At 45.7% G+C, this 24644-nt stretch overlaps 1 protein-coding gene across 2 annotated transcripts in view; it reads left to right on the top strand.

Moving 5' to 3' along the window:
* The window catches only part of FGFRL1 (fibroblast growth factor receptor like 1), a 169035-nt gene that overhangs the window by 55999 nt on the left and 88392 nt on the right, over nucleotides 1-24644 (top strand). For both annotated transcript variants that reach the window (XM_027455723.3, XM_038177879.2), the window contains exon 3: nucleotides 22079-22351. In XM_027455723.3, coding sequence (XP_027311524.1) covers nucleotides 22079-22351 — 273 coding nt within the window. The remainder of the gene's footprint in view (nucleotides 1-22078; nucleotides 22352-24644) is intronic.

Raw genomic sequence — 24644 nt, 5'->3', positions numbered from 1 at the left:
TGGAGAAAAAATTTCCTTTTGAAATTGCAGAGAAATCTCCAGGGCCTGGAAAGCCATTTCCCCCTTGCGACCGCGGCGATTAGCCCATTGTTAGGAGGGGTGGTGGCAGGGTGTGGGAGTTTTTCCCAGTGTGTTTTCTAATCCCGCTCTAAGCAGAGTTATATGATCCACTATGGAAAAACAGCTGAGTACAGTCTTGCATTAGAGCACTGCTGATGCTGCTACTGGCTGAACAGCACTTTTTTTTTTTTTTTTTTTTAAGTATGGGGCCAGTTTTTGCAGTGCGGACAAGACCATAATAATTCTCTGAGTGTGGGAAGATGTCGTGCTGCTGCAGTTTGTAGGCTCTGCATGTGGCATCACAGCTGTACATTTCAACATACAAAAACCCCATGGCTGTGGAGCAGCATCGTATGTCTCATTCATGCAATGCAATCCCAATTCCACTTCATCAAATACATAGCAATACACGTGCATGTATTTTGTGTATGTGGATGATGTTGTGTCCTGATCTTCAGGAGCTGTCTGATAAAATGCATGTGTTTTCACATGTAGGTTGTGTGTATAGGTGTATGTGCTTTATATGTGCAGTTCATGTGTGTATATATATATATATATATATATATACAGAAGAACTAACTATAAGCAGCTAAATTTTACCCCAAAATCTTTCTTTTTGATTTAGAAAAATAGATTTCAAACTTTTTAATGTCTTTGGTCATTTGCTGCGATACTAAACACACCCTTTTCCCTTGCCCTTTCCCCCTCCCCTCCATTCCCAGCGAGTTACCCTTATTTTCAGGGCAGCAGCAGCTTGTCAGGCTCGCAGTACTTGGGGGGCTTAGCGGGGGGATTAGCAGGAGCGCCTGGCCAGGCTGTGCAATGGTGTTTTGCCACATGGGTCAACGTGCTTGAGCAGTAACACCAAAGGTGTGTCAGCAGCAGCCGTGAGTCCCCAAACTGAGCTGAACCCCCTTACACTCCATGAGAGGACGATTTACCCTGGCACAGCAGGGAGATGCACAGTCTCTGTGTGGACACGTTTCCTTCCCTGCTGTCAGCGGTGCGAGTTCTGTGACTACTGAACCCTCCCTAAAATACATATAAATAGGAAAATGGGATTAGCTCTTGGCATATTTTAGAGCTACTGAAAGTTTTCTACCTTACACAGCTTCTTCCTTTTTGCTCATCTCTGAAGGCTTCGTGTTCTCCTTTCGCTCTTTCCCATTCCCTTTGCCTCCAAGGCAAAAGCAGGGCTGTACCTGGAGTGTCAGCCTCTTCCTCCTGCTGGTAGGTGATTATCTGCCTGAGGGGTTTCATTGACATCACAGAGGATTAGGTGTGTGAACAACTGCTTCCTAGTGAAAGAAAGGTTTGTCCTCCAGTCCTGCAAGAAAAAGAAGGAAAAAAAAAGCAGATTCATATTGTTTTAAAACAGTCACTCCCAAGAAATCCCTTTCACTTGTATAATTTCTCCTCCTGGGACACAATTCTGCAATATCTGTCCTCTTCCTTTAAGTGGTTACATATTGAAAATGTAATATCCTGCCAGAAGAGGCTTGATTGTTCTACTTAGGCTAAATGGACTGAAAAAAAAAAAAAAAAGAGAAAGAAGCATTGCAGGATCGGTGTTTTTGGTTAATTGTTCTGCAGAGAGGCTTTTGCCAACTCTGGTTTTGGGCCAGATAGAAAGCTTTTGCTGCACAGTTGTGTTTCTTTCCACACTTATGCACTGGGGGGATGTTTGCTGCAATGCTGACAGGACTGGCTCTCTCCAGAGATGTGTCACTGGGAATCAGAAGAAACACCACTGTCGTTTTAAGAGGAGAGCAGATGTAAAACTTGTGGGAGAAAAAAAAAAACAAAAAACACAACAATTGAATGTGCATTGAGAGGTCTTTTGGTCATGTCTAGGTAAGCACAGCCACATGCTGAACTCTTCGTGCTGAGATAGCCTGAGTCCTTGCTGCAACCCCTGGTGTTGCAGTTGATATTTGGTGCATCCCCTCATGACTTTGTGTCATGTCGCTGTGCCCCTAGCACATTAAAAGGATGGATTTTCCCTGCCTCACCATTATCTGCCCCGATGCTACTCCACAAATCAGCGGTTTCCTTTTCCTTCCTCCACAGAAGCCTCTCGCTGCCACTTTCTTGGCCACCAATTAGCAAAATACTTGAAAACCCCAGGGCTTGCTGAGCTCCTCATGCATGGCAGAGCTCTCACGGGAAGGGAACATGTGCTGGAGTGGAGGTAACATCTTTGGGTTGTCACAGGTAGAGCGCTGGGGATCCAAACTCACAGGAGAGCCTTGGGCAAGTTGTTCTGTCTCTGCACCCTGGTCTGCGTTATAGTTGTTGCACCACTAATGTGAAACGGGGCAGAGATGCCAGCAGGGATCCTGGCAGTAGTCGCTGTGGTCCTGTGTTTGATGTAGGTAGACACATTTTCTTCTCTGTGAGTTGTGTGCAATGACAGGTCAAAGCATTTTGAAGCCTTTAATTCACCGAGCATCCTGTGTCATCCTCACGTTCACAGGCAGCTGTGCAAAGTGTTGTTAGCACTCATCATTGTATTCCTGAAGGGAATAGCATGCAAGAGCATCTTCTGGAGAGTTTCCTATGCACAGATGCAGAATGAAACTGTTCATCTTCAGTGGTATGCCATTTTCTTCTCTAAATTCTGGTTTTTGGATAGTTTAAGCCAGAACATTTTACAGTTTTGCCTTAACTTTTACATATAAACCACTGGAGCGCTATACCTCCTCTGTGCTGGATGTGCTCCAGTCTAAACAAACTCCATTCCGCCCGCCTAAATTCCCTTCTATAGTTTCAGCTGAGAGTGAAATTCCTTTCTGCTCCTCCGTCCAAGCTGCCGTGTGCCATCACTCGGGGCCGCGAGGCAGCTCGTGGGTTCCTCCCTGGCAGGGGCAGCATCTTGGGAGTGTGTGGAGCGGGGTCCACATAATCCTCTGGGATCCCCTGGGATAAAAAACCACTCGGTAAACACTGTATCATTTCCATTGTCAGTCGGGATTCAGGAGGGAAGTGATCCCACTTAGTTAAAGCGGGATGAAGCATCTATTTTCATATTTGTTTAATTGAACCACTCAGCGTGTCTGATAGTAATGGCTTTACTTGAAGCATGTGGTTCTTATGAGCTGTTAAGATACCAATAGCATGTGGATTAGTCTTTCTGCCAAGAAAGCCAGGTCAATTCTTCAGGAAAATAAAAAAAAAACTAAGGCAAACTTTATTTTAACAGTGTCTTGAGTTTCACTTTAGGTTCCATAAATATTTGTCAGTGTTCCTTTTGTAAGACCCATGCGAGCCCTTGGCAAGACACGAGGTCTATCTCCAGAACACAGAATATAAATAAATTTCCCAAACCGTGCTGGAGAATTGGAGGTAACTTTAGCCCATACGAGAGACCTGAAGCCAAGCAATGGGTTGCTCGTGGTTCTTGAATTACTATTTGTGTAGAGGAGAGGGAATGGAGGGGAAAAAAAAAAGAAGGAAAAACAGAGAGAGAGGAAAATAAAAACATTTGTAGAATATATGTGGGAGCCCACACCATCCTGTGCAGAAAGGTAGAGGTCATTTACCAAGGCAATGACAGAAATGTGACTTCTGCTTGGACTCCTGTTGCTCTCTGCTCCTAACACTTCCAGAAAAGTTAGCAATATTTTCTCGTGCCCTAGAGGATAAGGGAGGAAATTTCACATTCTCAATGAGGACTGGTATTGCCATCTATTTCAGAGGATGGGGGCAAAAAAGCACTGTGGAACCATGCCATGTGCCCCTTTTCCCCCCCAGTTTCCTCTGAATACCTTTGATATTCTTGAGAACTTGGTTTACTTTTGTGGTTTTCAGACCTCTATCTAAGAAAAAAAAAAAAAGCCCATGATGATTTCAAAGATTTGCCTATAGTTAAGTACTTAACCAGAGGTTTAGGGTACCTTTTGATTTAAGAGCAAGCCCTGTTCTGTGCAGTTATAGGGGGGAAATAGCTGAAATTTTATCCTGTCCCTGACCACAGATTGAGATTACCAAAGCAGCACAAAAGCAGGGAGTCAGAAAGAAGGAGGTGTATTGAAGGAAGCGGGACCTTGGCTTCTAGCAATGTGCTCTGGTTGCTGGATCAGCTCCAATAAAAATTTAAATTCAGACGAGCTGAATGCCTTATTTGTCTGGTTAAGGGGGAGGAAGGTGGGGATGGGTGAAGTTTTTCCTCTACCTCTGAAAGTTAAAATAATGGTAGTAGGATGAGAGAAGTACATATTCCTGAAGAATGTACTATTGTAACATCAGCTTTTTTTTTTCTTCTTCTTTATGTGCGTAAGCTGAAAAATTACAAAGTGTGGATGAATAGAGACATGAGAGGGGTTTGCTGGAGGAGAACCCTTTTTTGTAGGGAGTTGCGAGCCTACCTGTCCAGAAATTTAGAATATCCTACAAAATGCTGGACATCTTTGATCTCCCTTTAAATTAATGGCAATTGAGAATTACCCACACTTCACAGGATCAGACTGTCTCTTTCTCACAGAATTTCCAACAGTGATCAATGATCTCCATGCCAGCCCTCAGTTGTCTGCAAGAGCTAAAGGGAAAATATAAAAGAGCTGGGAGCTGTTAACCCCGTGTTTTCTGCTTTCACAGACAGCTGTTTGGGGCCCCTTAGCAGCTGATACCCTATAGCTTTCTATTACTGCCATACTGTTCCTACTTACGGTTTTGGAAACAGTGACTGAATTTTGCTAGCAGTTCCTTAATCTGGCTACTGTGGATGTTAAGGAAAAAAAAATCAGGTAACAACCTCCATCTGCAAAACCACTTCTGGTTTTGTGACTGGGCTTAGTACACAGCGAGCGCAGTCAGATCGGTTTTTATTTAAAAATACCCTCTCTCCCTCAACGAAACAGGAAGCATCTTTCCAGGAATGCTTGGGAAAGTGTTTGACTTTTATGTCACTGACTTAACTGGAGAAAGTTTTAAACGACTTTAAAGCTAGCAGAGGTTTAGCCAGACAGGAATACTCGCTGAGCTCTGCAGAAATAAGAGCTGTCTATTCTTCCTCCTTTCTAATATGAGATTGTATGTGTGTGTATCTGCCTGTGGCTACACAAACCATTGCTGAACCATCAGCTGATGGGTTGTTTGCAGTGTGTCCCTGCTTGGGAGTCACTGCCCAGGAGCACATCCTGATCCTGCGGTGCTATGCCACACGCCAGGGGCATCTGGTGTTGTGGATAGCAGTGTATGCAAATTCAGGCAGTCCAAGGCATCTGGAGTGTTGTGAACTCATCACCTAGCTTCGCTTATTCTTTCTTATTTTTAAGAAAGTAACCTTTCTCGTAGCATAGCTTCCAAAAAATAAATAAATAAAAATGATGGGTTTTCAGTTATCCTTTGGAGCTTCATAAAAGTTCCCCAAAAAAGCTTTGCAATTAATTTTTTAATCCTATTCCACCATAAAGCATATGCCAATGTTACAGTTTGGCATCTTTCTCTTTACCTTTCAGCTCAGCATCCAAAAACGTGCATGAGGGGCAGAGCCACAGCTAGTGCACACTGGCAGGATGCATCCAGGCATCTCTCTGCCTACAGCCGAGGAGCTGAATTACTTGGGAGATGGCAGCTTTTACAGGGGCTGCTGCTGAGCACAGGCTCCTGGCTAACGAAGGAGGAGGGGAGGGATGCTTGCTTCGCCCCTGCACCGAGGGCTATGGTTTACACAGCCTCATTGTATTGCACAGGGCTTTCCTGCCCCGCAGCTTGACTTGCTCCGTGACAAATTATTCCTTAATTGCTGGATGGCAGAAGAAAAGCTTTGCAGCCCTGAGGTTATTCCTAACAAATCAGGTTACAGAAGCCTTGAAAATTATATTGAGCAGAAGAGAAGCACCGTGAGGTTTCCTTGGGTGCTTGGGCTGTGTTAAGCTTGACTCAGGCGATGTGCTAATGAAGCTTGTTAAAACGCAATTATACTTTAATGCTGTGGATGCAGAAACGAGGATAATCAGCAGAGAGGTGCTAGTGAACTTGTGGTGATTAGCGTGATTTATGTGTGTCACTGCTGTGCTCAGGGCCTTGTCCCGCTGGGTCGTCTGAACATAGGCCGTGCCCGAAGAGCCGCCTGGGGGTACGAGGTGAAGGATGATGGCAGGAGGATGGAGAGGTGCAAAGCACAAGGAGGAGAAACAAAAAACAGAAGGTGTCAGGCCCAGCTTCTACGGAGCCTGGGGCATCTCGCCTGTGAGGAGAGGTTGAGAGACCTGGGTCTGTTCAGCCTTGAGAAGAGAAGACTGAGAGGGGATCCTATCAATGTTTACAAATACCTCAAATGTGGGAGACAGAGGGATTTGGCCAACCTCTTTTTGGTGGTTTGTGGGGACAGGACAAGGGGCAATGGCCACAAAATGGAGCCCAGGCAGTTCTGCACCAACACGCGAAAGAACTTCTTCACGGTGAGGGTGACGGAGCGCTGGGACAGGCTGCCCAGGGAGGCTGTGGGGTCTCCTTCTCTGGAGATATTCAAGGCCCGTCTGGACGCCTACCTGGGCAGCCTGCTCTAGGGAACCTGCTTTGGCAGGGGGGTTGGACCTGATGATCCCTGGAGGTCCCTTCCAACCCCTACAGTTCTGTGATGCTGTGACTCTGTGTAGCCAGAGCAGTACCTAGAAAACACGAGTACAGATGAGACAAGTGTCCTTCATCAAGGCTGGAGCAGAGGAGTCCTGATGAAATGTGACAGGAGCCTGGATGCAAACTGAGAGAGCAGATGGAGATCCAAGGCTGGGGCTTATCAGTGAGGTACAAAGCCACCATGGCACATGGTCTGGGATGCAAACTGCCAGAGGGAGAGCCAAGGGAAAGCCAACAGCCAGGCCATGGGCCTGAGCAACAGCCAGGACAGGAGCGGCGTCTGCAGCAATTAAGGAAGGAGGTGGGGAGGGGGAGGAAGATTAAGAGCTCTGAGCTTGAGCTGACAGCTCGACATCCATGAGATGTCAGGGAGACAGGCAGGTTTTCGTCCGGACAGAGAGAGACAGGCCCGGATGATCTGATCAGACAACTGGAGGGACTGATTTATGGGAGAAGATTAAAAGAGCTACTTGTAAATATGTGTATAGCTTGGCTAAGTGACACCTGAGGGGACAATAACTGTCTACAAGTGTATGAAGGGCTTGGATATCGGAGCCAGGAGGTGGGGGAAGGAGCAGTTTGGGAGTGTAGATGAGGGTTTTGACCAGAGGCAGTGCAATAAGGTAGAGCAAAGCAGGCTGTGGTGTCCTGGTAGGGAAAACACACCCCTGCCAGGCTGCGAAGACTCTTTGGCGAGATTTTGACAGAAACCCGTGTTTCCATCTAGGTATCCGTCTTCACCCCCCTCATTACAAGGTGTCTGCAATCTGGTGGTTATCCTCACGTCACCTCAGGGGTGGGAGATGTCCCTGTGTGTAATTGCAGACACTTCAGTGCCCTGTGTGACCCCAGAGATCTGATGGTTCAAAGACTGAAGGTAGTATCTTAACCATTAGCCTGCCTTTCCTCCTACTTGTCTCCGTTTTTAAGGGTCGGTCCTGTTGATATGACAGTGAGAAGGAGATCTTCTCTTCTGGAAGGAGATTCCTTCCAAAATCCACCAGTAAAAAACAAGAGAATAAATAAATGGAAATGTTACAGTTCTTCATGCAGACTGTAGACGCATTTTAGTGGTATAGCAGAGACAGAATCACAGAATCACAGAATTTCTAGGTTGGAAGAGACCTCAAGATCATCGAGTCCAACCTCTAACCTAACACTAACAGTCCCCACTAAACCATATCCCTAAGCTCTACATCTAAACGTCTTTTGAAGACTTCCAGGGATGGTGACTCCACCACCTCCCTGGGCAGCCCGTTCCAGTGCCTCACAACCCTTTCAGTAAAGAAATTCTTCCTAACATCTAACCTAAAGCTCCATAGGTTTACTTCTTTTTTCCTTCAAGGAGCTCGTTTTTGACCTCAGCAGTCACAGTGAAAGTCCCTGTTCTGACTTCCACTTCTGTTTCAGCAGGACCAAAATCTGTGGGGCACTTCTGAATATTTCCCCCCTCACCCAATATTGCCGAAAATGAGCCTGAAGCGTTGACAGACAGCGGCACACTCAGCGTGTAGGAATCCAACATAAACAGACTTGCTGGTTGTGTACTTGGACGTGTTAAATGAGGCCTCTGCTTTGATCTTCCCTGCACTATCCTAAAGCCCGGCAAGCAAAGGCTAAGTAAATAGACCTTTGATTTCAAGGCTGTTTGGAGCAGAGGTCTTGTAAAACTTTTATCAATGGCAGAACTGAGCTACTGGAGTCCCTCTTGGATTGTAGGTGCTGCAACATGGTTTTATTGACCCTAACGTCCCTCTTTCTCCCCGCTTTCCCATAATGGCAAACATCTGGGGACATGGGCCAGCTTCCTGTTGGCTGTAGCACACCAGTTTCCCTAGGAGAGGCACCTGCTTATAATTTCATCTATATTAAGTGGAGCATAAGCTATATTAGGTCCTACAGCTATTGGATCCCATAACCAGTGATTTTTTTTTTATGCGTGTCATAAAGATGCTTAAATAAATTGCATGGGATGCATCCGTGGGAAGCACTCACGTTACTAATCCTGCGTGTTCAACACTCCTGGGTCAGACCCCAGAAAACCAGTACTGGGGCTTAAATATCCTGAATGTTGCAACATACTGGATTTTATTTATTTGTTTCCTGTTTTTAGAGCATTTAGTGATTCTCCACAATCACAAAGGTCACAAATTTCCTTTCACATTCAAATAAACAGGAGATTCTCCTTCGTAATTATGCTCTCAGAAAAGAGGCAGTAAGAAACAAGGACCTAATATCACACGAGATTTAAAAAATAAAATTATAAATGCTGGCAAATTCCCCTCAATGTATGAAACACAGGAGTTAGTTTGGCCTCTGCTCACATTTCATTTAATATTTCTCTCTGTCTTTTGGTGGGTTACATGAAGGAGGCTTTGGCTTCCTTTCTACTCACTGCAGAAAAATGATATGAGAGTGAGATCACGCCAAAATATGTTATTTTTATAAGTGTTATCAATTTCCCACTGTTTTTAAAGCTAAGAACCACCGCACTTAGCAATCACGGAGCTCAGGCTGTTCCCGGTGGGCCAGAGCTGCCACCTCTGTTGCTTGGCCCATTTTAGCCCAGAGCTCGGTACCAAAAGTTGGGGCATTTTGCTCGGCCCTATGAATGATTATTGCTTCTTATCACGATAAATACCAAATGCCAAATATGTCAGCCAACCACTCCTTGCTTGCATTGCTCCTGCTGTGCCTTCTGGAGGAAAAGCTGAGACCACTGGCTCAGTCTGAGGTCCTGCAGGTAAGCTGTGAGCCTATTGTGCCCTCTCACTTTATGGCATAGCCTTAGATGACGAACTGCTTTACGCTGCCTGTTCTTCCTTAGTCCATAAAACAGAGCCCTGGTTCTCCCTTCAAAAGGGAATTTTGTCTTTTGTCAGATAGTCAAACCCATTATGAGATAAAAAACATTTTACACAACCCTTTATTTGTCGGTATTTGCTTGAGGTTCTTTGATCTGAACGGTTGTGCGGCACTGTTCAATACAGCAAATCGATTTTACAGATATCCGTCTTTTATCGTCGAGTTTTCCAACGGGGTTTTGCCGTAATCAGATTGCAGATTACCATGGCACAGCCACTGGGAAGGGATTGAAATTTACATGCAATGCAGATGAGAAGATTTGCAACTGTTTAGGAAAGTGCTGATTCCTCCAGGTAGGGCAAGGGGTCCTGTTTTGTCTGACCTTGGGCTTTGACCCCCTGACTCCTCACAGAGGTGCCAGCACACAGCACAGCAGGGATTTCCCAGGTGGCCTCCCTCAAGAGCAAATCCAAGTCGCTGGAACAGCCAAAACTCGTATTTCTGTGAACAGAGAGAGTCAAAAATCTTCCCCTGAATGGGGACTTTGCTCTGATGTGCATCAGCTGGGAAGGACTGTGGCAATTCCTGCTGACAGCCGATGTGATGTGCGTGTCAGCACACACACGGGCACGAAGGGGGATCGTGCAGCTCTGAGACTTATTTCTCCATGCACAGCTTTTCCCAGATAGCTCCTAGCCTCTCCAGGCTTCTCCCCCGCGCACGCTTGCAGGAGGGCAGCGGGGACCCGACATTACCAGACTGTGAGGTAATTGGAGCGCTCGCTGATTGATATTCCAGCGCAGCTCTATCTACCTGATGGATGCGGCGTTACGTGCCAGCGCGCAGCCCGCCAGCTCTACGTGTAATTTGCATTGCAGAGCAATCGATGTCGGCAAAACTCCCGCACGCGCAGGAGCTGCTGATGTTGGGGCAGCCTGAGGAAAGCACTGACAGACATGGGCTGAGCTAATAACACGGCATTGGCACTTAATTGGATAGCAGATAATAATTAGCAGCATCTTTCTACTCATGCAGATTTATAGAGATAACAGGTTAGCCGTATGGGATGTTCTGCGAAGGAAATATATTTCCAAATCCTGCGGGTAGCATGGGGAATTTAAATGGGTTTATATTCCAAATTTTTAGTTTTAGCATTTCGATTTAGGCAGAATATACCCACTGTTAGGTGCTGTTTTGGTAATGCTGCTCATCCTGTGATGTGCCACGCTGATGTGTAGGAAAAGCACCTTCAACCCGATGATGTGAAGCAGCTTTTGAGTGCCAAGGTGTGGCAGAGTTTCAGACACACCAGGTGAAATGCACTGATTTTGTCTGAAGCTGAACAGCCCTGCAGCTGTCCAGAAAAGCATCTGCCACTACTAGGCCCAAACCATGGCTGTGCTGAGATAAACTGAGTTTTAACAGCAAGGGGGTTGCTTGTGCCTGGACTTGGGCAGGTGTTGTCATGTGTTTTAACACTGCTGTGGCACCAAACTGGCATCGATCCATTTGAAGAAAGGGTTACCTGCTTTTTTTGGGTATGGAGATGAGACCTGATAATACAATATCCTATAGGGATGAAGGCTTCATGTGTTACAAAGTCCTTGCTCCTGCGGGTACCAAGGTTTTGCATCAGCTAGCCTGTGTCTTAGTGTCTGGAGCAGGAACCAGATGTGAATGCTATAAAAAATCATTGATGGACTCCTTGTTTTCATATGTGAGACACTTGGCATCTCTTGAGTTTAAATGTATGTTTGCACTGAATCAACCTACGTGAACACTTTCTTTTTAAATTCCATTTAAGCCTTTTCCCCTCCTGGAAGAGATGTGCAGGCATGACTATGTTAACTCGCAGAATGGCACAGCAGGAGCAGATCTTGAAAATGAAATATTTGGTGCTGAGGAGGTGATGTTCACACTCCAGGCGTTTAGGGAGTTTATCCTGGATTAGCTCCAGTCTGGTCATGTAGACTGAGCTTTCATTAACGGAAACCCAAGAGCACAGCTTCTGCTTTTGTTTTACCAGGAACTCTTGTTTTACCAGCTAGCAAATGCTGCTGTCTGCGTTAGCAAATGCTGAGAATTGTTAAGATGGGATCAGTAAAGCAAAGCATCTGGTGCTCAGCACCTGACACCCCGTTTTCAGGGGGCTGTGTCACTTCAAAGTAGCCCTGGACTAGTCCTATGGACTACATGGCCGTATGAACATCTTGAATTTTAATTTCATACAAAAGCAGTTCAGTCTGTGTGCTTCAAAAGTGCTCTGTGACATGAGCCAAGCTATACTTGGTGGGAATGATGGAAAAGTTCACTTTAACACACACTCCTGTTCCAAAATAAAATGCGGATGTAGGCACAGTAAGGTAGGCCCTTATGAGGAGGGTACAATCTGGAGAGGAACTATGAATGGTTAAAGGCAGAATTTCAAATTGGTGTTGTCTTAGAAGATGGTGGAATGTCAGCTTTGGTTTACTTTTTCTTCTGGAGCAAGGTGAGGATTTTCTCAGTTTTCTTTTGGAGTAAGACAAGTTTATATATATGTATTTATATATATTTCCACCCTTTCTATTTTTAATTTATTTTAATTCATTTATTCTTGTCCCAAATCAAAACTTTTCCTATTTTAGTGATACAGTAGTCCCCTGAAAAAAAGATCACTCATCTGTACACTTTCAAAATTCAGACTTATGTTCATATATGTTTCATTGCAATTCACCAAAACTCAAAAGCAAATGTTTTATCAAGCTGAAAAATGCAAATATTAAAAGACAAATCTGGGCAAAATCTTGGTTCTTGACAAGAAATTCAGTTTATGACAGAAAACCTTTTCTGCAAAGCACGCCCATCCTGTCTGCTCTGCAGCCATTGAGCTAGAAGTGCTTTCTGTTTTAGAAAAGCCTCCAAAAATATCTTCAGTTTTTAAATACCATGGTGTTTATCTCTTTGTGGTCACCAACAAACAGTTGTTACCGCGATTTTGTGGTGGCCAAACTTAGAAGCCCCCACTGATGAGGACAGAGCAAACTGCGGGCTGAGAGCAGCCTCACCATGTAGGGCACTGCCACTGATTTCCCAACAGCAAGCGGCTTGTGGATGTTTTGGCACGGTCTCCTGTTCACAGTTCGTGTTCAAGACCTTTTTATTTATTATTATTATTTTTTTTTAATCTGAGTCTTTAGTTTGTGTTTTCCACCATGGCTATTAGGAACGGCTGATGGGTACCAGCATTGGGTGGAGGAGTATCATTTCTTCTTCAATTTCATCCCTTTGAGATTATTTTTTTTTTTAAGATTTTAAAGAATATTTTAAGGGAAACCAAATTTTGGGATACAAATGAAAAAGGCCCCTGTGTCAGTGCATGGCCAAGGACTCGCCACTGCGGACTAGCAGGAAGACAAACCTGCTATTTGCAGATTGTTGCTCACATCATTCCCGAATATGGCACGGAGTCAACCATCGTGGTTTCTGTTTCCCTGCAGACATAAACAATGACACTTACAATTTCCTGCTTGTAAGGCTCTCACACAAACATCTGTCTATAAGGGAAATGGCTAATTACTTATTAAACCTTGCTCTGTGCTTAGCCTGGGTTAAATATTGACTACCAAAGCTCAAGGGGAATCTGTGTCAGCAAACGTGAACCTGGGCATCCTATTTTTGAGGAGCCATTCAAATAAAAAGGATAGGTGAATCTGGGTGCTGTGTGACAGCAAGGGGACAAAGAACGGGACAAAAAAAAAAGGGAACAGATTGTTTTGTAGGCTCCGTAGTAAATGACTTTCTTTGAAGCCCTGGGTTTTGGAGCACGATTGCAACTGGTGGCTTGAAGGGGAGTTTTGTTACAAAATATGTGAATTAAACTGAGCTTTGCAGAGTGTCTGGTTTGTTTTGCTGAAAGTCTTGGAGATGGTAGGCGATTTGGCTGGGAAACGCACTGGGCTCGTGAAGCAGGATTTGCATGGTTGGAAGCAGTTGGAAGGGAGGAGTGCAATAGCATTTATGTTGAATTTGGGGTAGATTAACCCCAGAAGCTAATTCAGGGCTGCCTGACTGGATTGTTTCCCAGAGAGTATGGGAAGCAAACAAACGCCTTGTGCTGGCAGCACTTTGTGGTGGAGGCTCTGGGGGTCTGGGTTCGGTTTGGGGAGAGCAGGTTGGGGCTATTGGGCAGGATTTTCACCTGGGTTCAGGATCCTACTGCCTCACTCAGCCCAGAGGACGTCTGCCTTACTTCCAGCATCAGGGGGGTTGTCCTGCCTGGAAACAGGAGGCTAAAAAAAGCCTTTTCATTTCAGAAACTTAAAAACATGTTTAATGATTTTTTTTATTATTATTATTAATTTTTTTTTTTTTCAGAAAAGGCAAATTAAGAATGTCACTATTCAGATGGGCTTGCCTTCTTGAGTGGGAATGAAAGAAATAAATTGTGGGGGTATGAGCACTGATACAGCTTGTCATACTTTCACAGAAAGTTTTCTGGTTATTCACCGTACTGCATACCTGGAGTGCACCGTCAATACAATTTCAGCCTCTGAGTAAAAATATTAGTCCTTTCTTTTGGCCCAGGCTAAGCCCACTGGCAGCACTTAAGAAACTATAAATAATATCTTTTCTTCCACGCTAGAAGAGAAAACTTCTAACATGTGAAGTCTGTTTCTTCAAAAGTAATTTGAAGTAATCCTAACTCTCCTCTGCATTTGCTACCTCAAAACCTAAGGGATAAGGTTACTATTTTTTGCTGCTGAAAAAATATTCAGCAACACTTGAAATTGAATGTCACCCGTGCACATTTAATTTAATAAGATGGTAATTTCATGTTAAATAAATACCAACTGATTATTGAAAACATATGCTCAAAGGATTTAAAACCCATGTAAGAGATACGTATCTCATCTACTGTTGTTGAACTATAATAAATCTATGCAATAATCAAGTGCCAATTGTTTAACATACAATAACTATTTTATTAAATCTCAGTGAAATGTGTATGCAGGGCACTTAATTAAATGGAACATGTTCCCAAATATTCTATTTTTTCTTATTTTTGGACCATCTAGAGGAGGAAATTTACTGGCAGCCTTCACCCAAGGGGCCAGTTATTACTGATGTAAAAATATGGCAAGCAGTTCTTGTGCTATCAATAAATATCCATTTCTCCAGGAAAGCAGCTCCTGCCACAGAGGTAGGGAGGAAAGAGCAAATATGCCACTTTACTTGCCATAAAACGGATCTGCAAAGCTGTTTTCTCCATCATGTTGCTGGGCTCAGCCGTGCACCCCAAGCTTAGACCTCGCTCTTGGGAGCAGTCCTCTATTCCCAAAGCTGAGCCTGACCATTCATCAGGGCCGGTCAGCAAATACTTGTGGTGTTTTTGTGTTCCTCTCTAAGAGCCTTTGTTCTGCAGAGATGCTGTTGTTTTTTTTCTTTAATCTCCTGATTGTTTTTGATAAGCATTGTTTTTGTCTGTGGGCGCCTATGTTTTCAAGCCAAGAGGGACCCATTAGCTCATCTAATCTGATCTCTTTATGTCACATACCAAAGCATGTGGCCCAGTTACCCTACGCTGACCCCCTTTCCTTGGCTACCGCATGCCTTTTGGAAACGCAGACGGTTTTGTTTTGAAAATACGAAAAGGTGTTGGGATTCACCGTTCCTTTGAACTGCTTATTGCAATAGTTATTGGTATACATGGGCAAAGCATTCATCCTTTTATCTCTGTCAAAAAACATTTTTATCAGTTCTACTCTCTGGGTCCTGGCTTCCCAGTGTGTGCAGAAAGCCAACACACGCCTTTGAGGAACACCTACTCATGTTAATTAAAACTCTTGCCATGGTTGCGTGTAAACCTTTCCCCTGGGACTTGCTTTTTGGTAGGTGTTTGTCCAGCCCCCAGGGTGTAGTGAGGCCTCGGCCCAGCTTACAGCTTGGATGGCAATGTGAATAAAGGTAATAATGACGTGCAAAGAGGGTAAGAGTGTACAATCCTCATGCTGTTCTTGCAGAGGTGGTAGAATTGCTGTCGAATGGGTTAAACTCCTGCTCCGAGCAGAGTTGTCCAGCCCAGCTTTCTGGCAGTGGATTCCCCAAATTAACCAACTCAGGAAGCAAGCTTAAAACTTGGCTCCTAGATGGTCCTTTCCGACCATCCATGCTAATTCTGAAGCGTGGGAGAGGTGACAGAAATCGACTTTGGTGCGAGCCACCCTTGCACTAAGGGCTTTGGGGGATCGGCTTTGACAGTGATGAGTGCAGCGGAGGCCAAATGTTGCATCAAGCGCTGATGTAAGAGATCGGGCTCACACCAAATGAGTGCTTTGCTTAGCAGCCATGGTCCAACCCCTTCATCTCACTGTCATAATGAAAGATTTCAGTGTTTTGCTCTATCCTCCGCGTAGGACACGTGTTGTCTGTGGTACCACAGTCCCTGATGTCAATTCCTTGCGTGCATTGGTGGGTTGTTTGGGTGCTTCATGGTAAATGACTTCGCTAATTTGCTAACACAGCACTTCAAAAGAAATCTTATCTTCATGGAAAGTGAATGTGTTTGGTATTAAATAATAAAATATACATAACCCATGGGGCCCTTAAAACTTATTTGACTTCTTTATAAACTTTACAATACAGTATGTGGATATTATAAATTACTTTCCATTCCAAGAAACTGTCCGGGCTGGTTGACCTTCCTTGGAATTTCCTCTTTGTAATTATGTTTAATGTGTTAATAAAGTTCACTTTGAACTGTATCATGGCAAATGGTCTCATAGGACATGGGTCAGTGCTGGTGTGTTCACCATATGTGAAGCTTGAAGCCCGTGTGCAGTTTAGTTCGAGGAGTAACAAGGCTAAGTCCAAACAATTGTAGGAGCAGTGTCTCCTCCCCAGGTTAGCAGTAAAAGGGGTTCATGGAAAGTTAGGAATGTGGAGTGGGAAATCATTTAGCTTTCACTGCTAGGTGTTACTAAATTATAGCGCGAGGTTCGAGTCACTATCAAAACACCATATATCTAGAGGCTTTTCACACAGAGCTATAAATCATGTTTACTGCATGTATGAGTCGAACGAGTGCATGAACTTTGCGATGCAGTCCAGGAAAATATAATTACATGTGTGTGTGTTTTTGACTGTGAGAAATGTGGACAGGAAGCTCCGGTCTATTCCACCGTTGTGTTTTAAATACACTTCTAGAAATTGTTTTTGCTGCTTCCCGGAAATAGCTACATGCTAAAGCAGAGAGGCTCTTTGGGGTTTTACGTAGCCCCTTTTGCTGAGAAGTGGGAACCACCAACCCCTCCAAGGCACTGGGGGGAGGAAGAGCAGGAATGCTTGGACAGCAGCGTCAGCAGCAGAGCAGCAAGTGGGGCTTTTCCATGGTATAGGATAGTGGCTAGCAGAATCGCAGGATATAAATTGAAAATTGCCCAGCTGTTCAGTAAGACAGGTGTAGGATCTGTCTTTTATATAATGGAACAGAATGGAGATTCCAGTTGCTTGTATTCGTAAATGAGGCAAATAAATCTGCACACTTGTCTGCACGTATATGAGCAGAAATATTTAAAACAAATGAGGTGATCACAGCATTTCCTCGTTAATGTTTGACTGAGCTTATATGATCCTGAACAGAAAACTTGGCATCTGGCTGGGGTTGTTGGTTTCTTTCTGGGTGTAGTTATATGCATTTGCAGATGGGGAAACTAAAAGCAGGAAAACAACTTGGTGGAAAATGTAGGATCTGGATTGTTTAAATTATATTTTAAGCCTGATTGCACCCTGGCCCTTGGAACTCCAGGCATGATCCCTTCTAGTAACTAAAATGATTTGAATGGTATGGGGCAAAGTTATATTTAGGTTGTATTTGGAGAAAGAATAACAACCAGGCGCGGGGGGAGGCAGCTGCATTCCTGTCACTTCTTCCCAAGTCACATCCACGGATGTCAAACCCCACCCTTCCCCCTCAGCCAAAATATTAAGAAATGATTCTGCCGAACTGCTGGGCTGAGGACAAGGGGGACTGAAGGAAACCAGCCCCCGCTGGGTTCGTGTCGAGGTAGGGCTTAATTTATTGCACTAGCTCCTTCTGTTCTCGCAGGCTCTGAAGTCAGCTCGCCCTCTCCAGTGGGGCTTGGCTTAGAGGGTGTTTCTCAGCGGCGCCCTGGAGCCATAGCAAGCTGCCTCTGCATAATGGAAAATTGCAAGGAACAAGAAACGGGGGTTGTTTTCTCTCCCTGTCAACTATAAAAATGTACAAAAAATCTGTACCCGCGATTTTAGTGAAATACCTACCTGGGGGCTTGGTTGTGGCCTCTTCTCCCATATCCCATGGCAAAATGCTGCCTGATGTTCTCTCTGTCTCCAGGAGCATCAGAGGTAGCAGATTCTGAGCGCTTACACGAGCAAATTTTTCAAAAAGCACTGCCCAGTGGCTAAGAAGTGAGGGGGGTATGGAGTAGGAACTCTTTTCCCAGGTTTTCCAACCAGGACCCACATGCACTGCTCTCCTCTGCTCTGTCTTGAAGGGACCCCGTGCTGTGCCTTCACCCATGGGCCCTGGGACATGGCAATTGGATCCCCCAAATACCTAGAATGAGGATAGAGGGACTGAACTGGAAAAATGGTATATATTGGCATTAAAAATCTGTGTTGGTAGATGTCTGCATTGCAGATTTTCATAATATGGTTTAACAACGTGCTTTCAGGTTTTGAAACAGTCCCCCCTTACAACGTTGCTATCCAACCCTTGTTGTGCCCTAATGCACAACCCACAAACAAGGTGGAACCAGCACTACAGCATGTAGCGATAGGGGATCAATCCCAAAATACACTTCTGCTTCTGTACAATCCAAATCTGGGGTCTAGGATGGCTGAAACTGTGACCCTGGCTGCTTGAGGGGTAATTGCCTCCTCTTTGTAAGTCAGCTTTTGAGTGCGGGGCAGAAACCAGCAGCAACAAGGGATGGGAAGTTGGCAGCACCCGGAGCTCAGCCAGTTTTTACCTCGCTGGCAGCTGTAGGTGAAGCAGCAGGTGCTTTCCTGGGACTTGGCCTCTCAGAGCAGCTGTAGAAATGCATCCAGCCTGGAAGGCCCTGAGCTGCTCCCTGGGCTCCGCTGCCATGCCACCGCGCTCAGCTGTGAGCACACGTGTGTCCCAGCCCCACACGAAGCAGCCTCCGAGGAATGTCCCCAAATCAACACCACGGGAGAGCTGGCAGCTATTGGCAACCCCCTGGCATGTCATGGGGCAGCTCTGCCGGGTGGGGAGCTCCCTTCAGGGCCCGTGGTGCGGTGCTCAGCATCTTCCTGCTACATCTTTTGACCCACTTCATTTAGCAGAAGGTGGAGCTGCCAGAGAGCAACCCCAGAAATTAGGTTCAAGGAGGATCCGGGCAGTGTAATGCACAGACTCAGAGGGGGCAAACTTTTCTGCCTGCATGCTGAGGGATTTCCACGGGACGTCATACAGCACAGGGGGTGCTGCAGAGGAGCCTTTCTGCAAAATACACTTCCCTTTCCCTCGAAATACTGCCAGCACGGAGCGGCGAGGTGTGCCAGAGGGTGTCTTGACTTGAAAAGCTTTCATCCGTCCCTGGTGCAGTCCCAAGGCAGGGCTGCAGAGATATGTAGTGAAATAGGACCCAGGAGATGCCTGTGCATTAGAAAGAGAGACAGAGAGCCATGATGGTATCAACATTTGATTCTGCTGGAACCACCTCCAGGAGGTCTGGCTATCGTGGGCTTGCCAGGGGCCCTGAAGCCTCTGGCACGTGCGAAGGCACTGATTGCAGACAGAGGGTAGTGCTGACATGGAAAGTTACTGATACAGAGATAATGGGTAATAAAATAGGAATATTTACAGCACCGGTGAGCAGAAGTGAGGTTTTAGCATCTATGTCCTGGGCTTGCACTGTATTGGAAAGCACAGAAAATTCTGAAAAGTTCCCAGCAGGAAAAAATGTGTGGAGAATTTTTTATTCTTCATCCTGAGCAAGGCACCGGAGGGGCTAGCGAAGGGGGAAGGGGCTGCAGAGGACCCCGCAGGCGTTTGTCTTTTGAGGCAGAAAGGCTCTGAGAAACGCACCCTTTCCTAAATGTCATGGAGGTCTGCGAGTAGATCCTGTGACAGAGAGCGATCCAGCAATTCCTCAGAATGAAAGGTCAATCAAAGGAAAATGGCATTTAGGAGGACCAAGCTTATCGCTGACCCAACCATGTGACAGATCCAGAGGCGACTCCGGTGCCATGGGGAGAGCCGCTTGTGCAGCCCGCCCCAACAGGGCTCATGACGTGACTGGGAAACTATCCGATTCCTCCAGGTCTCAAAATTCAGCAAGAGTCAACCTGAATGTCGGAAGGAAAGGGGTTTTCAAGGAGCTGCGGCAAGGTCCTGGGCTGGGAGGAGGGCGCTCTCTCCATGCTGTCCCTGCTCGCCCCGCACCAAGCATTTTTCCGTGGCACTAATTATAGGTCTGCTTTTGCAGTTTGAATGTGCACAGGGCAGTATCCTGGCTTGCAAGTAGATTGTAAGGAAGCTGCTCATAAGGCGTGACTTGCTTTGGTAGGGCTCTAAGTCAGAAAGGACCTTTCCAGGGCACGACACATAATTTCAGCAAAGCTTGGACTTGTTTGGACACTTCGGCTGCTTTACATTGAGTAAGATGCTGCACCAGGTGAGGAAATGTAGCAGCATTTGGGCTGAATCCTCATCCAGCATCACCGAACTCTGCTTCATCAAAGCCAGCAGACACAATCCCTCCTGATGAGTGGATCTCCTCTTTAAAAGATTCGGCAGCAGGGCTTGTGTCAGATCAGCATTCAAAGGATTTCGGGATTATCTCCTCCATCCACAGAGCTGCTTGGAGATCTCCCACACTACACTGGTATCAGGAGTGTGATTTCCCATGCTTAGAAAGCCCTGGCTGGGCAGGATTTCTCTTGGTGCTGTGCCAGTTCCCTTGGAGTATGGGAGGGCACCACCACCTCCGAAACTGTGCCCCTTGGTTTCAGCAGAAGGTGTGCTGGAATGGGTGTGATCTTTCCTTGGGACTGACTTTTTCAGAATAATTGCTCTCAAGATCCCCATGTTGGGACTTCAGCAGCTCACTAGAACGTGTGTGTGTCTAAACTAAGCCCTGTTGCCTTAATCAGCCTCTTAGTTAAACTAATGAATGGGTTTCGAGCTAGTTCATGACTCTTTCCTCGGCTTGAGCAGCACTTTTGCTCACCAGCAAAGCTGCGAAATCCATGGGTGCTATTCAACACGAGCAACTGCGACAGCAGCTCTGCAGTCATCTGTGAGCTGGACCGTACGTGCTGCCTTAGTCACACTGGAGAAAATTCAGGCAGACACTGAAATAATGGGAATTAGTCATAAGCGCAAATATGAGCTTTGTAGAATATTCCGTGTGGGTCCTGTCCTGCAAAACGCTAGAAATAGAAATAAAACACGAAGGAGTGGTTTCAAATCCCACAAACATCTTGTGGGTTTGGGTGCAACTTAGCATCAGCAATCCTTAGCAAAACATTTTGTCCTTATGCAAGAGCAGGGCCCTTATTATCACACCCATTAAGACGGTGTTCTGGGAAAAGCACTGCTATTGCAGTCCGAGTGGGGAACTTGTGCAATGGACTGATTAAGGAAAATGCAGATGCAGGAAGAAGAGACTCTGCTTCAACTTTTTGGAGCCTTGGGAGGACATTTTCAGGTTGAATTCAGCTACGGGACCATTCCTGCTGTTTTTATCACTTCTTTATTTTTTTGTGTGTGTGTGTTGGTGCATCCAAGTGTGTCCTGTTACCGCACGGCAAACAGCGGGTTCACTCCGTGGCATTCCAGGGACTCTCTGTTTTGCATGAAATGATCACCTTTTGCAAAGAGCAAACATTCGGCCATCAGGCCAAGTCAGCAGGGCTGCCGAGGCAATTTATCAAAATATCCTCATTTGGACTATAAGCAATGCTAGCAGCTATGCTGTGCCCTTTGGTGAAGCTTTACCCAACAGACACTTTATGTCCGACAACTGCAGGCTTACAGGTCTCAGATAGAGCCCATCTGGTGACTATTAAAGGGAATTACTGTACATACTACATGAAAGGATTATAACTTTTTTTTTTTTTTTTTTTTTTTTTTTTGAGGGGGGGAGGCAGTGTTTTGTTTTAAGTACCTGCACTGTTACAACTTTTGCCTTTAGGATTGGTGTTAAGTTTAAAATCACTCCAGTTTTTTTACCCAATACAGTTTGTATACAGGATTCCTTCTTACTGTAGGAAAACGTGGGTGTTTTGGGAAAGGAAAGGAGGATCAGAACCAGGCTGGTGGGTGAGAGCTGTGGATTAGCGTGAGCTGCTGCTGATGGGAAAGCTGTAGCCCCAGGTCTCACACAAACCAGTATCTCTGTTGATGTATCCCTCTGTAATCACCTGCATTTTTGGCTTTGTAAGAGATTTGTGGGAAGCACCAAAAATCTCCTACAACCTGTGTCCCTGTTTCTACAACCTACAACAGTCCCTGCCACCTGTTACCCCTGTATCTCTGTGCAGTAGCCAATGTGCAGTGGCTTGACTGATGACTGCTCTTTAAAACAATGCCATATCATTAGCAAAAACACTAACGACTCTTCTGCTCTCTGTTCTTTCTTAGGCCCCCCAAGGATTGCCGATAAAGTGATCCACCGCCAGTCCGTGAGGCTAGGGAGGACCATCAAGCTCCTGTGCCCGGTGGAGGGCGACCCTCCGCCTCTCACCATGTGGATGAAGGATGGGCGCACGATCCACAGCGGCTGGACGAGGTTCCGAATCCTTCAGCAGGGGCTGAAAATCAAGGAGGTGGAGAGCGAGGACGCGGGAACCTACATTTGCAAAGCCACGAATGGCTTCGGCAGCACCAATGTGAACTACACCCTCATCGTGATCGGTGAGTAGGGCTGGAGGAACGCCCAGCCTCACCTGCTCCAGAGGGAGGAGAGGGCTGCAGGTTTGCTCTGCTAATCATTTACTGACCTCCCCTCTTAGCTGGCCCTTTCTAGTATTTGAGGACTGCCAGAGCTGGCGGTGGTGCTGCACATCTTCGGCTGCAGCCGGCTGCAGGCAGATAAGATTGCGCGGTGCCAAAGGTTACAAATAAACAGAAATGATGCAATAGCCACTGGGGTCCAGATCACAGTGAATTCCACACAGGAAAGGCTGTGTGATAAGGAGAGGTCACGCTGATCTTTATGTTTGCCGTTGGAACAGGATAGTTCTCAAAACAAATGTTAAGGTACCCATAAAAAAAAAAAGGTACAGCTGGTACAGCTCAGCATGTACTGAGCTTTTGCAAAACATGGTATCTTCAGGAAAAGTAATATTTAGGTTGAAACAAGGTTCAGAGCCGGTTACTCAGGGATGCTCAGCTGCTGAGAAAACCACTTGATGGAGACAAGATTAAGTTTTGGATGCCAGCTTGGTGACTGCATTCTCCAGTTGTGCTTTTGACTGGCCTCCAAGGACTTCCTTTGCCTGGTGATGGGATTTTGGGGTGACCTGTTGAGCTGAGCATTCCTAAAGTCCCCCAAAGAAAATTCTCTGGATAAATGGCGATTCCTCTGCTGTGGCTGCCACAGAAATGTGTTCGTTGCTCTTTGCCTGTGCGAGGGGAAAGACTTGGGAATGGGCAGGATGAAATTTGACATGCTGGAGCAAAGGGAAAGGGTACAAAGAGAGGGGAAGTCAGGTATATTGCTCATGCTATTGTCCAGTCAGCACCCCAGGATCTGACCAACAAAGTCCCATTTCTGCTCACAGAGTAAAAGTGAGGACGCAGTTTAGGGCTGCATCCAGCTGCCTGCTGGTTGGCACTTAGCCTGTTTTTTTTTGTTTTTTTTTTTCTACTTCTTCTTCCCCTTCACAGTAGGAGGGCTGCTGTGGACTCAGAGCATGTAGCAAACACTTGGCACTGCTTGATGGAGGATTATCACCCGATAACAGGGTGATTCTTGGAGAATGCACTTTGCTGCAGAGCCAGTATGAGAGAGAGACCAGAATGTAAATGTCTTATCAGGAAAGAGATGCCTAGGTGAGGGAGCCCTCTTGCTTTACAGCTCCTGGAGCATCGGTGATACAAAGCCGCCAAAGCCAGCTTGTAGCTTACATGCGATTTGTGGTGTGGTTTTCCTCATACACTTCTTTCCTTCCCGTGTTCGTCCTTCCTTCTTTCCTCCGATGTGCAGAAATGGTGAAGTGGAAATAGTCTATGAAAACTGATGTCTGTGCAGACTCCTTTTGGGCATGGCTTCTAGACTGTTTGGTGTGGAGAAGGGAATGCTACAGGAGCTGTTTCAACCATCCTTAAGCTTTTGGTCTACACAGAGGTAGCCAGGGTCCTTAATCCACATCATCCTGTGTCTTCTGTTAGGCTCAGGATCCAAACTAGCTCTTGTTACTCCAAGGCAAAGTGGCATTGCAGCATCTGTGAGTCAAAAAAGGCCCTGACTGTTCTTGGGAGCACGACAGAAACAAATGAGAGGGCAAAGCAGGGAGGCGCAGGGTAAAAGCTGACTAGCATTCAGGAAAGACTGAGGCAAAAACTGCAGTTCAGTTGCTCAGGGAAATTGGATTATCAAATTAAATTGTGTCAAGAACAATAGTGTTCATTATATTTGGCACTGAAAAGCCCTGAGCACAAACACTGGTTATTTGGAGCCTCATCAGGAAGCTATGGAAGGAAATGGTAAGCTCCCACCAGCCTCTGTGGGTGTGAGATTGAGCCCTATGCAAATAAATATCGATCACCAACTGCCAAGAAAAGGCTAACTTTAAACTAAATGTGTGGCAGACGTATGGGCTGAGTTATCGTTCGTCTCCATGCGTCCTTATTGTAATGCTGGCTAAAGACATTATTTCTTACCCTTTTTGCACCTCGCTGCCTTGTCTCGCAGTGTGGTTGTTGTTGCTTGCAGCATTTTTGATGGATTACTTCTGTCCCTTGTCTCCACTGGTACAGATGTGTTCGCGTAATGTTTCAAAACGATTTCTTTTCATTAGAAGAATTTCCCCTGAAAACAAATGTTCCCCTAGTGTCTTTCTTTCCAAGGTCTGCAAGTAAACACAAGGTATGGCTGACTTTATTCTTTCAAAGGGTCCAAGCATTTAATGCATTGACCAGATGCTCGCGTTCGTCTTGGTGAAAATGCTTTTGGTCAAGAAGGGTCCTTTGTTGGTTTTTGAGA

Source organism: Anas platyrhynchos, chromosome 4 (assembly GCF_047663525.1).
Source record: "Anas platyrhynchos isolate ZD024472 breed Pekin duck chromosome 4, IASCAAS_PekinDuck_T2T, whole genome shotgun sequence".
Taxonomy (NCBI): domain Eukaryota; kingdom Metazoa; phylum Chordata; class Aves; order Anseriformes; family Anatidae; genus Anas; species Anas platyrhynchos.
This window is presented reverse-complemented; position numbering and strand designations above follow the sequence as displayed.